At 42.1% G+C, this 17,235-nt stretch overlaps 1 protein-coding gene across 4 annotated transcripts in view; it reads left to right on the forward strand.

The window, feature by feature from the left end:
• ISL1 (ISL LIM homeobox 1) overlaps positions 1 to 17,235 on the forward strand; it is an 82,840-nt gene that overhangs the window by 25,538 nt on the left and 40,067 nt on the right. For 2 of the 4 annotated variants that reach the window (XM_034440852.3, XM_034440853.3), the window contains exon 6: positions 4,114 to 5,803. The exons of the other annotated variants lie outside the window; for them this stretch is intronic. In XM_034440852.3, coding sequence (XP_034296743.1) covers positions 4,114 to 4,230 — 117 coding nt within the window. In that variant the 3' untranslated portion in view covers positions 4,231 to 5,803. Of the gene's footprint in view, positions 1 to 4,113; positions 5,804 to 17,235 lie in introns of those variants that run through there. 4 annotated transcript variants of the gene reach the window in all.

The raw sequence follows: 17,235 nt of genomic DNA on the forward strand, positions 1-17,235 counted from the left end.
AGACAAAATAGGAGCAGTTTGCTTTGCAAGCATAAAGTTGCTCAAAACACCACCAATTTAAATTTTAGAGTAGCTGGAAAATGAGATAGAAAATAAGACCGGAAAAGATAACGCTCTTTTTCAGCAGAAGAAAATTTTCAGAAAATTATAGCATGGCATTATTTTGAAGTTGCTCTCGGTAATCATAGCGTGAATTTTGTTTTTTTAAAATAACTGCCTTATGCCATATTTGTTGATCTGCAGATACCTAAACATAACATGTAGACTGGTATATATGTGGCAGTTGTGTACTTGCCTATTTGAAATATGTGAGAGAAAGGATGTGTTCCTATTCTAATTGCTATTGCTATATATTCAAAACCAACCCATTGTTTTTGCACTTGATTGCAAATATAGAATATCTATAAAATGTTTTTTTTAAAAAAATTCATTTCACATGCTGTAATTTCTGGGGGAGGTGAGAGGAAATAACTGACTGAGCTCTAGGAGAATTACATTAATTTCAGAACTGGTTCCAAAACTCATTTAAAGTAAACTATTCAATAAAAATTATTTAATGGTGCTTACTTCCCACTTGGATTGAGGCCTTAGGATTTAGTGCAATTTGTTAATTTATCAATCAATGTTATTTGTAGGGTGTATACAACTGGAGTAGGTCTCATAGTCTGTAGATTGCCAGCCCAGCTATTGTATCTTGCATGTACAGTAATAAAAATAGACATACGCAGGGCTGCCTTATATGTGTGCATAGACAGATAAAGAAAAAGAAAAAGAGAGAGAGAGAGATATCTTAGGCAGCTTTAAAATTGTGAGTAATTATGCGGCAATTTTTTTTTCCCCCTGTTATGTTTGAAATTTAGTTCTTAGTGGCAAAACTCCCACTAAAATTAGAATAATTTCACAATTGGCTAGAATTTTAATTTATTATATTGTGATCCCATCATTCATCTGAGAGCTCAAAGAGGCACAGATGATAAGACGTGTCTTCTTTTTGATCCTAAAAGCCCTGGGAAATAGTTAGGCCAAGATTGAGCGGCAACTCCAGAATGACAGAGTGAGTTTCATGGTCTGCCTTCCTCATCCAAACACAACACCTTCATCACCTTATCAAAGATGGTTGTCATTTTCCTAGTCTCTGCCAGATTCATGGAAAATGTTAGATGGTAAGGTGACTTAAAAGTTGGTAAATTTGGAACATCTCCAGTTTAGATGTCCAAATCTCTCCTGGGTCTAGTAGAACTAAAACAGAAGTATGGATTGAAATTATTTGATAGGTATAATTTCAACTGCCCATTAGCATATATGGGTTTTTAGTAGAGGAACACTGCTTTGCCAGTGGCTTCGCTGAGAATTTTTTCATAGACCTGGATTGATTGATTGATTGATTGATTGATTGATTGATTATATTTCTATACCGCCTTTCTCCCGTAGGACTCAAGGCGGTGTACAGTCAAGAAAAATATAGATACACAAAACATCATAAAATTGCTAATTAAAATTATTATTATAACATAGTTTGGCCCAATTAAATAGAACCTAAAATTAGATAACATTTTAAAAACATTCACATGTTCATATGTTTAGCCCCGCTTGTTGGAACATCAGGGTTTTGAGGGCATGGCGGAAAGCACGGAGATCAGGGGTATTTCATATCTCAGGGGGCAGTTCATTCCAAAGGGTTGGAGCCCTCACAGAGAAGGCCCTCCCCCTGGGAGTCGCCAGTCGGCATAATTTGACTGACGGTACCCTGAGTAGTCCCTCCCTGTGAGAACGAACTGGTCGGTGGGAGGCTATTGGTGGCAAAAGACGGTCTCGTAGGTACCCAGGTCCTAAGCCATGGAGCGCTTTGAAGGTGATAAATAACACCTTGAATCGCACCCGGAAGACCACCGGGAGCCAGTGCAGCTCGCGTACGAGAGGTGTTACATGGGTGCAACGAGCTGCGCCCATAATCACCCGCGCGGCTACATTCTGGACCAGTTGGAGCCTCCGGGTACTTTTCAAGGGGAGCCCCATGTAGAGAGCATTACAGTAGTCATCAGTAATATATGATGAATTTGTGATGAATTCCACCCACTGGTTAGTGTAATTCCACATTTATCTACTCTGTGACATCATGGGGGAAGACTTCTTTTAAAGCATGCTACTTGCAGATTTGTAAAAGAATGGGACCCAGCCTGAGACCAATAGACATAGCATAAAACTGCAGAATTGTGTCTGAGGGTGAGACCTATACCTTTCCTGGTCATACTCAGATTCTTCGTGCACCCCTAGGCAGAAAACCCCTTCCTGGCTCTATCAATAATATTCTCCAAATGTTTTCTGCCATTCTCTGATGCTTCCAAATTAGCTGCCAATGGCAGCCCTCTTTGTCCCCATCCCCTGAATTTATTTATTTATTTCTTTATTGGTTCGATTTATATGCCGCCCTTCTCTGGAGACTCAGGGCGGCTTACAATGCGTTAAGCAATAGCCTTCATACTTTTGTATATACCTGCTTAGTAGGGCTTTCGCCCTCCCCCCCAAGCGGTGTTCTTTTTTATACAAGGTCAGCTTATTGCCCCCACAATCCAGGTCCTCATTTTACCTACCTCGAAAGGATGGAAGGCTGAGTCAACCTTGAGCCTGGTGAGATTTGAACTTGCAGTAATTGCAGGCAGCTGGTGTTACTTAACAGTGCTTTAGTCTGCTGCGCCACCAAGGCTCTTACAATTGCTCTAATATGGAAACATTCGACATTTTCTCCCATCTGCTTTATCTGGAACCCAATCTTTGGCTGAATAGGTTCCCCCCCACACTAGTATCAGTATATTGTCAGTGTAATACAAACTGACACTGTTTAATCAGAAATCTGTTTCACTGCATTTAACAATATAATTGACTCAGATTAAGAATTCACAGGGCTGTAGCCTTTCTTTAGAGCAGGGGTCCCCAAACTCTTCAGTTCATGAACTTTTTCCCAAAGTTTCAGAAGTTTCTTCATTGGGCCCCAACCTTTATTATATGAAAATAATTGAATACATTGTACTTTCACAGTACTGTGAGTAACTGCCTCTTGGCTAAATCCCATCAACTCTTGGGTGTCAATATTGACCACTTTGGAGAGTTCTGTTTTGGAGTCATATTCCTTTCACCACTCACTACAATACTGGAGAGCAGTACTAAAACTGACATGCTGATTAATATCTCGGCCACTCAATATTCGGTGAAATCCAAGGTTGTTTGGAAAATATTACATATCAAACTTAGTGGCTTTTACTATATGGGAATTGCTTAATGTTGCCTTTCCATTTCTCTTTATTCTAGTCGTAACTGCTGATTATGCCTTATGTTCTCAGTGACCCAATTTTCCATTTGGAATATGTTCCCAAACCAGAGGTGGGAGTCACTTACCTTCCCTACTGGTTCGCAAATGTGAGAGCACCTGCCACCTCTGCGCATACGCACGGACTTCTGCGCATGCACAGTAGTTGTGCATTACGTCCAGGCAGGTGGGCGAAGCCTCCTGCAGTTGCCGCTACTGGTTCGTGCAATCTGGAGAGAACCGGCTAAATCCCATCACTTTCCCAAACCTACTGGCATAGTTCATGACTAATTCAGGGCAACTTTCTGGAACAGAAAGCAACAAATAAATAAACAAATACCCATTTATTTATGTAAATAAGTACATAAATAAATAAAAGGAGTTTAATTCAGAGATCCCTTGTTTTTCTATTCTTATGCTGGGATTTTGGTTGGGGAGAAAAATGTAGTCGCTCGCCCGTAAAAAGAAGCCGAACACAAAACGGAAGAGGTTGACATGGGATGAGAAGGTTAGCATGGGTGCATTTTTACATGGCTTTTTTGGGTAACATTTATGTAATGTGGATACCTCTAAATAAGAATTTGCGCTGAAGAAACACAACCAATGATGTTTTGAAAGCCAGAGAAACAAAGACCTTGGATTTGATCTAAGCTTTCTTACACTTGTCATAGATCCATGACATCCTTGGAAGCTAGTAATAACTGAAGTCCCATTAATCTCCAGTAACGACTAAATCTGGATCCAACCCTTTTCCTTTTCTTCGTTGTAAACTTTCTTTCTTTCTCTCTCTCTTTAAACATGTTTGGCAGGTTAATTTTTCAGAAGGAGGCCCAGGCTCCAATTCCACCGGAAGTGAGGTAGCATCTATGTCCTCCCAACTCCCGGATACACCTAACAGCATGGTAGCCAGTCCAATTGAGGCATGAGGAACTTCTTTGCGCTGTTGTGGGCCTTGAAACCTTTCGCCTCCTGCTGGAGAGAGTGGGAAAGCTGTCAAGTTTGGGGACTCAAGACAAAAATGTAGAAAAGGAAGGAAAGAAAGAAAGACAAAAAAGTATTTAAGACAACTTTGTTCATGAACCTAAAGCAAAGAAAACTCCGTGAACTGTCTGGGGATTCTTGTTCAGTTTTTTTTTTTTGTTTGTTTGTTTGTTTTGCAATGATAAGGTAGCAACACTGTGAAGACAATCATGGGATCTAATAATACTCCAAGAACAAATGAAAATGTTGTTCACATGATGATGATGATGATGATGATGATGATGACGACGACAGTATATCCACGCAAAAGAATCATAGGCGGATCACAAGGAAAACCAGAAAAAGATGTTTGAGAAACAGAGAGGATTTGTACCCACGAGGATCTCCTATTTTTGCCCCAAATGGCATATTTCAGTGACTGCACATCCTGGAGGAATGAATAAATAAGTAAATAAATAAATAAATGGAAAGAGAAAAGAAAAGGAAATGAAATGAAAGAAAAAGAGAAAGAAAGAAAGAAAGAAAGAAAGAAAGAAAGAGAAAGAAAGAAAGAAAGAAAGAAAGAAAGAAAGAAAGAAAGAAAGAAAGAAAGAAAAAGAAAGAATCTATTAGTAGTAACTATCCTAACATGAATGGTGCTCTTTCTATGCTGGCCTTCCCTTTGCCAAATTAAATTAATGTTTAAAAAGAAATCAGAAGGAGCCCTGGTAGGTTGCATTTTCCCAGATTAAGAAGGGACCATCTGTAGCTTCTCTCCTCCCCCCTTATGACAGAATGAGCCATTATGAAGCTGTGGAGCTGGGTCTTTCTTTCTTTCTTTCTTTCTTTCTTTCTTTCTTTCTTTCTTTCTTTCTTCTTTTTTCCTTCCTTCCTTCCTTCCTTCCTTCCTTCCTTCCTTCCTTCCTTCCTTCCTTCCTTTCCTTTCCTTTCCTTTCCTTTCCTTTCCTTTCCTTTCCTTTCCTTTCCTTTCCTTTCCTTTCCTTTCTTCTCTTTCTTCTCTTTCTTTCCTCAGACTTATTCCAACTTTTGGGGTTTCCCCTAGCATGTACTGTAGCTTTTTCTTCTGTCCCTTTCCTTTTATTTTTATTTTTCACCTGCTTGAGGGGGCGACGTTTTGGTGAGATTCTCTCTTCTCTCTCCCGGAGTGATTTCTTTTAAAAAGAAAAGTTTGTTTTATTTCTTAAAATCCAGTCAAAAACTTCCCTTGCAACAAGGTATACCTCTCTTTGGCTATTTAAAAAAAAAAAGTATGTTGGGGTATTGTTTCTGACTGTTCAATAACATTCCCCCTCCTTTCCCCCAAAGATGTGTATAGTTCTTCACTTTATTATTTTTTTTAAATATTTTTTTTTCTTCTTCTTATTTTCTTTGCTGGAAATAAAAGGCAGGGGTTTTTTTTTGCCTCTGTCTCTGTTTTTTTTTTCTCTCTCTCTCTCCCAACCCCACCTTTCTTAAACTTCGTTGTTTGTTTGCTCTTGCATTGCAAAAAATATATATAAAGTAATTTATTATTTATTATCCAAAGACTTGCCACTTTTTTTATTGTCCTGATTTGTGTTGATGGTTTTGTTTGGCTGATTTTTTTTTTTTTAAAAAGGGTGAGATTCATGAGAGATAGTTCTTCTCCACAAGACCCGGTACAAAAAAATAAAATTGCTAACATAACAAAGGTGAGACTCCTTTGTGCAGGAGAATCTATGGGTGGATCTCACCCAAAGGAAGTATGAAGGATGGGGAGAGTTATCTGGTCACCCCTCCCTGTCTTTGAATGTTTATGTCAGGTTTGTGGGGCTTTTAAAACTTCCTAATGGTTTGGGGTTTTTTTTTGTTTTTGACTTCTCTCTTCCTAAATAGAATGTAGAATGATAACTTCAGGAAGTATTTCACTCCATACACCTTTGGTATAGAGAAACAATAAACTAATTAAGAATGACCAAAGTACCTTCTATATATATATATATATATATATATATATATTCTCACTTTTCGTAGGTTTTATGTGTGTTTTTCTTTTAGCCAGGTTTTTCCTAGGGCTGTAGAAAAATCTTGGTTACGTAGGAAAAACCTAGCTAAAAGATATATATATATATATATATATATAAGATTTATATGTATGTATGTATGTATGTATTTCTCTTTAGCGAGGTTCTACCTACGTAAACCAAGATATGCTTATGTAGGTAGAACCTGGCTAAAGAGAAATACACATAAAACCCACGAAAAAGAAAGAAAAACATATTATATATATATAATATAAAAGAGTTACTATTCTATATTTATATAGGAATGCACTGGAGTTAGCTACTAAATACTGAATACAAAATATTACATCCTAAGCTTGGAAGAAACTCTATGTAATATTTTATGAAGTGCATCAAGAGCTATCTTATAAATTTCTAGATCGGAGATTACAAATAAATAAATAAACCCAACAAGCTTCTCCCTTTTCCCTTTAAGAATTGTGGTTCTGGAAAAGTCCCATCAAGACTATTTTGGATTAAATACGGTTAGCTTTTTTCCCCCTGCCACCGTGTACCAATTTAGATCCGTAGCAGCAATTTCAAAAAACGGGGGACTATCCCGCAAACAACGTGAAGACTTAAACTGAAAAGGAAAGCATAAAGGGGGCAACAAACTCAACGTTTGTTTACAACTCAATAAATCCGGTTTGGTCGTGGGAAGTGGCCCTTCTTTCTCTCCCCCCCCCCAAGAAAATGTGAACCTGAGAATGTACCTCCCTTCCCTCCTCCCCCCATTCCAAACTCAAGGAAAATGTAGAGTTTTAAAAATATATATGCATCTTAAGAAACATCGTGGACTATCGGTTCATTATTTTTTTGTGGACGTGATCTTTTTCTGTCTCCCTCCCTCCCTCCCCTGGGAAGAGTCTGTGCGTGTGGGGGTGGGGGGTGGGGGGGTGGCTTTTGTTCAGAAGCTAAACAATGACTGTTATTTGTCACTGTCTGTTGTCAACAGAATTGGAAATGCTGCAGGGGGATTCTGGCTGGAGAGGACTCCGAAGATCCTTATTTGTTGTTTTTCTTTCGGCTTCCATTTTTTTTCCCCTTTGGTGGGGGAGTGGGACAGAGGCTCAGTGGTGAAAACTCGGAAGGCGATAAACTGAGGTCGGGGGGGATCAGAATAACCGGAGCTCTGGCATCTTGAAAGCTGGCGGGGCTGAGTTTCTGTCGTGTGTGTGTGTGTTGTGTGTGTTGTGTGTGTTTGTGTGTTTACACACACAGCGGGCGGCCCTTCGCGTCTGATCCCCCACTCCCGTTAAAATCGTGGTTTAGGTTGCAATCGTGCACGCGCGCTCTGGGCATCCGTCAATCCTGTGTGGACCTTTCTAGATTTGCTTCTGGATAGAAGCTACAGTTGAGGATTGCAGTCTAGCCGGGTGAATCTGGTGGGGCTCCAGGGGATTTACTCCCGAGTAGGGGCACCTGAGATTGCCCTGGTTTTTGGTTTAGTCCACAACCACCTGGGTGTAAATCGTCTCTCCCCCCCTCCCACCCACTTCCACTTGATTGAAAATCCTTTCCACTTCCCATCTTGCAAAAAGCCAAGGTGAATTTGGGACACTGGCTTAAGGCGATTTCGGCATTTGGGTTGGCCGAGACTCCCGAAGTCGTTAAGCCGCTTGTGTATGGCGGGAGCGGTCTGTTTGCTGTTTCGGGTTTTGTTGGACTCGATGCCGTTTTCCTTTTGTTGTTCCTTGTATTGAGCGAACGCACAAAATGGGCTTATTTCGGAAACGCGTTGTGAGAACGCGGCTAAATAGGCTGCATCTACCTTCCCTGCTGAGACTTGCCTGGGAGTACGGATACTTGCTCGTCTTTTGCTCCAACTCTCGGAACAGAAGGGTTTTTTTTACAGCAACGTTTTCCTATCTGGTGCTTTTCAGACGTGCATGATTCGCAATCTCAGCGGATAAGTGGGCTCAGACCAATGGGACCTGTCGTCCAACATATCTGAAAAATAACACGACGGGAAAACAGTTTGATAGTAATGAGCATTAAAGGAAAATTGAAAAAAGAAGAGAAATTGGAAGAACAGATAGACCTTTAATTTTTTTAAAAAAAGTGTTAGATAGATGGTAGATAGATAGATAGATAGATAGATAGATAGATAGATAGATAGATAGATAGATAGATAGATAGATAGATCTCAGCGGTCACACAATACTCTTCCTTTATTTTGAATTAATCCAGTTTGGGGGTTAGCACAAGCCACTGAACCGAATTAAATTGGGAGTTGGGTTCTCACACATGCCAGGTTAAAACCAGCCGAGCTTAGCCTGTTATGAGAACGCGACCACCGGGTTTTCAACTGGAATCGGTTAGACGACTCGTGTGAACCCGACCATCGAGTTGAAAGTGTCTCGAGAAGCGCCGGCGCTCCCACCTCCCTTTTTATCTCGGAGATTCCCAAGCTGTGCCCAGCTGCAAACCGAAGAGCTTTGGACTCTCGGGGTGGGTGGTGCGCCTTCGTGAGCGAAAATTATTTGTTTGCTGGTTGCAAGTATCATCTTCATTGTCCTTCCTCGGCTTTGCAGGTATCTTTAGTTGTCCTTCCTCGGCCTGAGATGGCTTTTGGAGAGCCTCTCAAAAGGGAGGGCTGGTTTAGCTCGCCGAGAGTGTCGAAAATGGCATTTCCGAACTATGTTCGGAATATTGCTGGTCAGTAGCATCCGGATCGGCGGGGCGCTACAGATTTCAGGGTGGGTGGATGGGTGGGTGAGCATTTATCTCACCAGCGTTAAGGGGAAACGGTCTCGCCACCCATGGGGTGTTCAGAGCGCATTTTCACACGGGGAGAGTTGGGGTATAAAAGGAGCAAAACACCGGGGAATAAAAAAAAAACCTTCGCTTTTAAAAAGCGGTTTTGAAAAACAAGGGATAAATCCGTGGTGTTGATGGCACATGCTGTACACGACGTTTTGCTTGGGGAAGCAATGGTTGAACTCTTCCCTGCTTCTGACTTTGTACGGTGAGAAATGCAGTCCGGTGTTTTGCCCAGGCTGAAGCAAACCCTATTGAAGAATATGGCTCTTAATTCCACTGAGACTCTAAGGGTGTTTCCGTCTTACCAGCTCAGCACAGCTGGTTGAAGACAGCGAGGTGTAGGTACGGTATATCAAATTTTGCTCTAAGTAGGATTTTTTTTTTAAAGCCACTGACGATGAAGTCGTTCGTTAGACCAGTCTCTGTCTTTATCCGTTCCGTCCACTGGAAATCGCATGTGGGTTGTGTTCACAAGTCGATTCTTTTCTTTGTAAAAAAAACAAAAAACAAAAAAAATAAAACACGCTCATTTTATTGCGGATAGCTCGGATAGATAGTTTCTCGATGGCCAATTAATCAGAGTTTTCAGACATTATTGCAACGGGGCTATCCAAATATATTTTTTTTAATTCATATTTTATACATACCGGCTCAGATATGCAGAAGGTTTTTTTCTTTGCTTCTTTACCTGCCAGCTTGATTGACAGCGTCGCTCCGGTCCCCGAGCTTTTGAAAGCTGCAGTTCTATTCATTTTAGCGCATCCTATGGCCGCTTTCCCGCGAGTCTCATTGAACCGTATAAAACTTCTTTTTAAGCAGAGGCGCGAGAATCGCGCGTTCGGCTTCGCTTTCTGTCTCCTCCTGAGTAAATCTGGCAAATGGCATTAAAGTGGGAAAGTTGATTTGGGCTGGAAACTAAGGATTTGGTCCTCTCAAGTGAGCCCCGCAAACTTCAACGGGGGGCTGTTCTCAGCACCGCAGGTAGAGCAGAGCAAATGGCCCTGGCTTCCTTTTGAGAGGATCTTGTACCTTCCCGAGAGATCTACTTGAACGATCGGCTATGCAGCGCTTAATTGGCGGGACGGCTGGTTGGGATCGAAGGGGCTTGAGCAGATCTAACAGAGTGAGAGTTGTAAAGGGAGAATTGATAAATGGATGTAAACATTGGAATGTAAATGGTGATAACTTTGCTGCCCAGACATCTTGGCTTGAAGAAGGGATGCTTCGGAGGTCTAACACAATATTTCTTAAGTCAAAAACAAAACTTACCAAGCGCTCCATAACACTTCTGTTTGTCTGGAGGGAAGAAGAGTTGTGTACATATGTCTGGATTCACACAAGTGAACCTAAACACAGATATTTACATACATACATATACATACATACATACATACATACATACATACATACATACATACATATGCTATTATGCCAGAATGTAATGTCAAAAACTTGGGATAATTGAGTAACAACTGTGGTTAACCTTGTGGCATGATCATAACCTTTTAAGTGGAAAACACCCAGATTTTAATTACCTGTTTTTTTAAAGATGGGAGCAATGATGGTTTTCCCTTGGAAATCAAACAGGGCAGTCCACTATAATGCATAATTCAACTTAGTTGTTTTTAACTATTTTCTCTGGCATTGAACCAACAACCTTGTTCTGACATCTCAAGGTTGTAACCTGTCCAATTTGATCATTTCTCCTGAGATTATTTGTCTTCCAGCTCCACCAATTTCTGGAGCTGTGGTTGACCTCTTTGTCTTGGATATTATTGACTGTAGGACTTCACCTGCAAGGGAAGAGATATGCCCTCTAGGTGTGCAAGGAGTAAAAGGGACCTGACTCATTGCATTTAGAAAAGGTGCTTACCCAAGTCAAATAGAGCTTGGAAAACTTAGCTGGCTTTAATCATGGTTAAGGCTTTTCTGTACACTTAGTGTGTAGATATCAGAGGCCAATTGATTAGTTTACGATTCAAGATATTGTGCAATGATTTAATCCAAAGACCAGATAAACTGTCTTGTGTGAACCTTCGACATTTTCCTGGCAGACTTCTGAGTATGGGATGTGCAGGGAGTTCTTTCAAAGAAAAAATGCCTCAAGCATTCTTCTAGCATAGCTCTGAAACAAGGGGACTACAAGTAAGATTTTCTTGCAGGTAAAGCACCAAGCAAACTATTATCTCATGAGCATCCCAATGAACCACCATGTTCCCAGAGAATCTATCTGACACAGGGGACCTTTGGCTGCCTGCTGTGACCTTCCAGAACTCCAGGTTCTTCGAGTGTCTCAGTTCTGCAGCAAGTAGCTCCAAGCTAGGTTGCAGCATTAATGTCATTGTGCCCCTGGGCTTTTGCTTCAGTGTTGGGTTCTGTTGCAATAAATATTTCATGGCCTTTTGATTCTCCCATTCCTCCCTGGCCCAACAAAGTGGCTTCCTTTAAAAAGGAAACAATAAAAACTTGGATTTTCAAGAGGTTTCCTTTGTTTTGTATGTGTGTCTGTGTGAGTGCCCCCTGGATTGATCTTGAAAGGGTGTGATGCTAATTTTTATTTAGACATGTGATCAACCTCTTAGATTTGGTGCTAGATGTCTACTCTGTAAGGTGAAGCACATTTTGGTCTGGTGGCCAGGAAGGACCTCCTTTTCTGTCTGTTCTTTTGTTGATTTATTGGAGGGATTGCTTTCCTTTTTTTTTGTTTTTGTTTAGGTAGTTGCTAAATGTTGAGGATTTGATGAAGAAATATTATTCTATCTTCCAGAGAAGGAGCATTAGCTTACCTGATTGGGAAATTTAGTTGGAAGATCAGGTTAGTTGTGTCATTTGGGAGCACTTCAGACTAACTCCTGGAAACTCTTATCTACATACCTGGTATGGGGGTTAGGCCTACTTAATAATTCAATGAAATATCATTTGAAATCCCCTCTTATAGGATAGATGAGGAAATTGAAAACTCATTTTAGGAGAAAGCAACAGCAAGCCAGGGGCTTCCAAATCGTAGCTACCAAAACTGTATTAGCTTGAATTCAGTCTGAAAACATTCTTATTTTATTTATTATCATTATTTTGTCCTGAAATGCTAGAGAGAGAATAAACAGCAAGGGACCTTCCCAGTTTATTTATATGCCTTTTTTTTGGGGTGTGGGGCTTTTGATCCCTTCCTTATTGCTTTTTAGTTAAATAGAGTGGGTTTACTTTATTCAAAAAGAATTCTGCTGAATTCTAGGAAATTTGTTGTAGTACAGTAACTCTAGAATGACAATGCCATGAAATAATAAAATGTATTCTGAATACATAGATGGTCATGAGATATTACAAAGATGATCGTATGACAAATTTAAGGAAAAAGACAGAAATTAAAAGTGAAGAGAAAGCCCCCCAAATTTGCTTTAGTTAAAATCATCTTCTAAAGCTGGACCACTTTACTGTGTGTTGGACAGAAACTATATTCATTTCAGTTTCAGGTAACTTTATTGGATTCATCAGCTGCTGTTTCCCTGTAGCGAAGCCTCATGTCCTTTCCTAGAAAAATTTTCATTTCAAGCATTTAAACCACCAAAGATCAATGCCATCTAAAAATATGGTTTCAGTGCTGATATTAGTTATTTAAAGCTGCAGTGCTGTGTTCACCTATGTGGAAGTAAGCCCCGGAAAGTACTTAAATTCAGTGTAGAGATGTAAAGAGAGTAGAAACCAAAGCTACTAATCCCTTTCTGTTCTTGACAATGTTTCATTGTGTGCCACAGCATTTGCTCCCAAAGAAGTGTGCTTAGAGCATTAGTCATGCTTGGTAATTAACTCTGAGGAAACTTCTTCAGACGTGGTATCCTCTAAATCAGGTCAAATGCTGTTAGCTTTGCCTGGAAAAAAAAAGCATCTTGAAAAATAGCAACAAGATTCATAGTATACATTTATCTAAGACCACCCTAAACAGAGCAAGGGATAGCAAAACAATTCCAAGGAAACAATAGCAATAGCACTTAGACTTATAAACCGCTTCACAGTACTTTACAGCCCTCTCTAAGCAGTTTTTACAGAGTCCGCATATTTCCCCCAACAATCTGGGTCCTCATTTTACAGACCACGGAAGGATGGAAGGATGGGTCAACCTGGTGAGATTCCAACTGCCAGATTGCAGTCAGTCAGCAGAAGTAGCCTGCAGTATTGAATTTTATCCATTTTGAATTGTGGTTTCTTGAAGATGTATTTCTCCTTCAAAATAAAGCAGAAGGATTAGAAACCAGAGAATTTGCCACTGCAATCCAGAACATTTTTGGCATGGGGTGGGATGAGGTTGGGGGTGGGTGGCAATGAAAGAGATTTCTAATTGAATGGAAAACCTGATTTCCCTATTTAAAAACTTTTGAGGCCAGTTTCTAATTCCTCCTCCTCCTCCTCTTCTTCTCCTCCTCCTCCTCCTCCTGCTCCTTTTCCAGCTGTGTGTCTACTTTTGGAAGAACATTCTGAATTTAGCCCAATCTGTCCCAAATCAGGATGCTTTGCATGTTGGGTTCCCCTTCATTATCTTGCTAGTTCCAGTCATGGTGAGCTGGGGTGTGGGGAAGGGCAAGGATGGAGAAGTTCGGGTTAGATGGACCAAGTAGGCTGAAACTACACAATAAGATCCTGAAGCAAGGAGCAGCTTTTGGAGACAGGACTCCTGCCGAGCCCTCCATTTTGATTGTTCTTGCAACGGGTTTTCTTTTTATCTCGATTTGAAGGACCTCAGTTTTTTGGTTCTAACTTCAGCCTGCTTTAATTGCTTTAATTCCTGTTTGCTTTGTTGTTGTTCTTAATGTGTCTGGATCTCGGTATAAATTGGATAAATAATCCAAGTTAATTTAAAAGAGCAGGGGGCCAACTACTCTATAGATGGAGAATTTCTATAGCGTTGGATTTCAACCTTGGGTGTCTGCAAGATATTGGACTCCTCTGCATGCAGTTTTATTTTAGATAGAATAGAATAGGATAGAATAGATTTTTTTTTTAATTGGCCAAGTGTGATTAAACACACAAGGAATTTGTCTTGGTGCATATGCTCTCAGTGTACATAAAAGACAAGATACATTCATAAAGAATCATAAGGTACAACACTTAATGATAGTTATAGGGTACAAATAAGCAATCAGGAAATTATCAATATAAATCGTAAGGATGCAAGCAACAGTCAGTGTCATTTTAATATATGTGTGCCTGTGTGTATGCTTTCTTCTCTCTCTCTCTCTCTCTCTCTCTGTGTGTGTGTGTGTGTGTGTGTGTGTATACATATATATGTATGTATGTGAGAAACTTCAGAGACCAATTCTAAGTGAAGAGGTTGTTTCGGTTTTCTGCAGTTCTATTAAAATCAATATGACAACATTTTGGCCGGATATTTATAGGTTCTGCGCAGATTTTCCTCGGCCCTTTTTCAAAAAGGATAAAAAAAAAGGCGTTTAAACCCGTAATCCATTGATGTTTGAGACCAATGCCTAACAATCTAGATCTGTTTTACATAAACAAGAAAGAAGCATTTTTCAGACTTGAAGAAAAGCCACTGCCAGCCGAACTGGTTCTCGTCCAACCCAAGGAAGCGCGATCGATCCATAGCCTCGTCTGCTCCCCTTGCTTTCCGGGCGGGGAGGGGTGGGATTTATCTCTACATCTCCCCCCCCCCAGATCCAAATAAAAATTGGGGGGAGAGAGCGAGCCTTTCCAAAAGACCAGGCCAATTGCTCGGGAGGGAGGGGCTGGAGGCGAGGCATGAATGCGAGGCGCTGGGAGAGGAGATCCGCTTCAGCGCGGCTTGTTTTCCTTCGCGTCGTTATCTTGATAAGAGAGCTGAGCGACTGAAAGGAGTCCAGGCGCCAGGCTCAGCAGCGTCGCAGGCTCGGGACGAAGGAAGATCTCTCGCTTCACCAGCGGCGGGGGAGAAACTAGGGAGGCGGGTGAGAAGGACGAGGGAGGCGGGGAAGGGGGATCGGGCGGGATCGGTAGGAAGTCTTCCGGCCGTCGCCATCCGGGTCCGAGCGCTGGCGCGGGGCTCTACCCCGCGGTGACCCCGGCGTTAAACGCGACCCAAAAAAAAAAGTCCTTCCAAAAATAGCTGGATCTCCGCTGAGTCTGCTCCCTAAGGAGATTCCCAAAAGGCGCTCTGCTGGATCCATATATAGGCCGTTACCCCGCCAAGATTCCCAAGACTTCAATTCCCATCGTCCCCGGCTATCACCTCGCATCCGGGGTGTCAATCCCAGTGGGAACGTTTCTGCCGCACGTCTTTGGGTTTGAGTTTTTAGCCTGAGGTGTAAAGTGACAATCCAACGCCCACGTAGAGAAAAGGAAACTTAGGCCCAGCGGTCGGGTTCGCGCTGTTTCTCCTCAGTGTTGTCGTGTGAATCCAGTCGTCGTAGCTTAGAAATCACGTTTCTCCTATTTGTAGAAACTCAGCCAGTCGTTAAACCATCCAAGTAAAACAAATGGCGGCTTAGTAATTAATTGTGGACTTCTGCTTAGATTTGCTCTTTTAATTCTCCCCCCTCCCTTTTTTTAGTTGAAGTGAGGTTTATTTCTCGGCCTAGTTTATTTTTAAAAGGACCTGCAGACAACTCGAAGGAATCCAAGCAGTGCGCGCCTTTACCATCACCATGGATAAAAGTTTTTTTTTTTTAAAAAAAACGGTTGCCTTCTCTCGGCGGGACGGTTCAAATGGGCTCATTTCCTCAGCATCTTTATTAGAATTATATCAGAAACCGCATTGGCTCCGTGGTTTCAAAACGGGGTGTGTGTGTGTGTGTGGCACAGTAGGGGGAAAAAAAAGCTTTTCTTTTTTTCCCCTTAGCGTAAAAGAGGGCTTTTGCGACCTGTTTTGAGTTTGGCCGCTCTTAACACCTCCTTTAAACTTGTTCCGCTTTAACTAATCCAGTCATAAATTGCGGAGTTGGTTTGCTCCGAAACGTTTTCAACCCATCTGTGTAAAAGTCACCATCATCCCGGCTTGGCGTTTTTGATACTTATATATTAGGCCTCCTAAACGTCTCCCTCTCACGAGAGAGAGGTTCTCCTCAGCCTTCTCTTTCCCAGCCTTTTCTTTCCAGGCACACCCCCCCCCCGTCTCGTCTGAACTGAAGAAGCCGCGCGCTCTCCGCGCCTCTGCTTCTCAGCGGATCGGTTGGTTCGCAGTAGAGGTGCCTGGCCTGGGGGCGAGAAGGCAGGAAGGAAACGGCGTGTGTGTGTGTGTGAGAGAGAGACTGACTGACTTGACTGACTGAGGTGGGGGGGGGCGTGCAGAAGCCGGCATTTCCAGGCCCGGCGCGATCGCCTTCTCCCTTCCGAGTCCGCAGACGCCGGAGCAACTGGGGGGGGGGGGGAGGGGCTCGCTCAGGTTGGTTGATCTCCAGGCTAATCCAAACAGCTCCGGTTTGACTGGTGTGGGGTCCAAAGTCTAGACAGGGCCGGTGACTCGGCGGCTCCTTATCTCGCCTTGGGATCGGCTCTTCGAGAGACTCCCCCCCCCACCCCTCACGCCCTCCCCCGGGTCCCTTGGCGGCTCTCGGACCTGCCAGGCCGGGAGCCGCCACACCTCGCAGACGGGAGGGGGGCGACAACAAACGCACCACCTGGACGCTTGAAGGCCTGGCTCTGCTGCTTTAAGGGAAGTGGGGGGGGGGTAGGAGAGAAATCAGATCGCCTCCCTTGCAGATACCTTTTTATTGGTCCTTCTCGGGGGATGTGTGGGGAGGGGGGAGCGGCGGAAGTAACGATTGAATACCCGCAGTTGCCTTAATTCGCGCCCCGAATTAATTCGTGCACTTTGAATAATCGAGTAACCCAACCTGGGATCGCGGCTCCCGCAAAACCTGGCAAAAAGCAAAACTGAATCTGATCACTCCTTTCTTGACTAGGAAGAAAGGCCGTACATTGCTCCCAAAAGTTGATTTCTTTTTTTTTTTAATATATTAATCCGAAAAGATCTTAACAGATTCATTCAGATTTTTTTTTTTTTTTGCCAACTAATGTGGCTGTTCTCCTATGTTCACATGCAAAACATACAAGCCCAAAAAAGAATTTAGGGTAGTGCTAACCAAGTTTAGTTTGTACAAAGGGGATGCTAAATCTTGAATCACCCTGATTAGGAGAATTTTGGGAAAGGGTGGGTGCTCTAGTTTGTGGTGCCTTGTGCCT

This window comes from Pantherophis guttatus, chromosome 2 (assembly GCF_059756535.1).
Source record: "Pantherophis guttatus breed Tessera chromosome 2, ASM5975653v1, whole genome shotgun sequence".
Classification (NCBI taxonomy): domain Eukaryota; kingdom Metazoa; phylum Chordata; class Lepidosauria; order Squamata; family Colubridae; genus Pantherophis; species Pantherophis guttatus.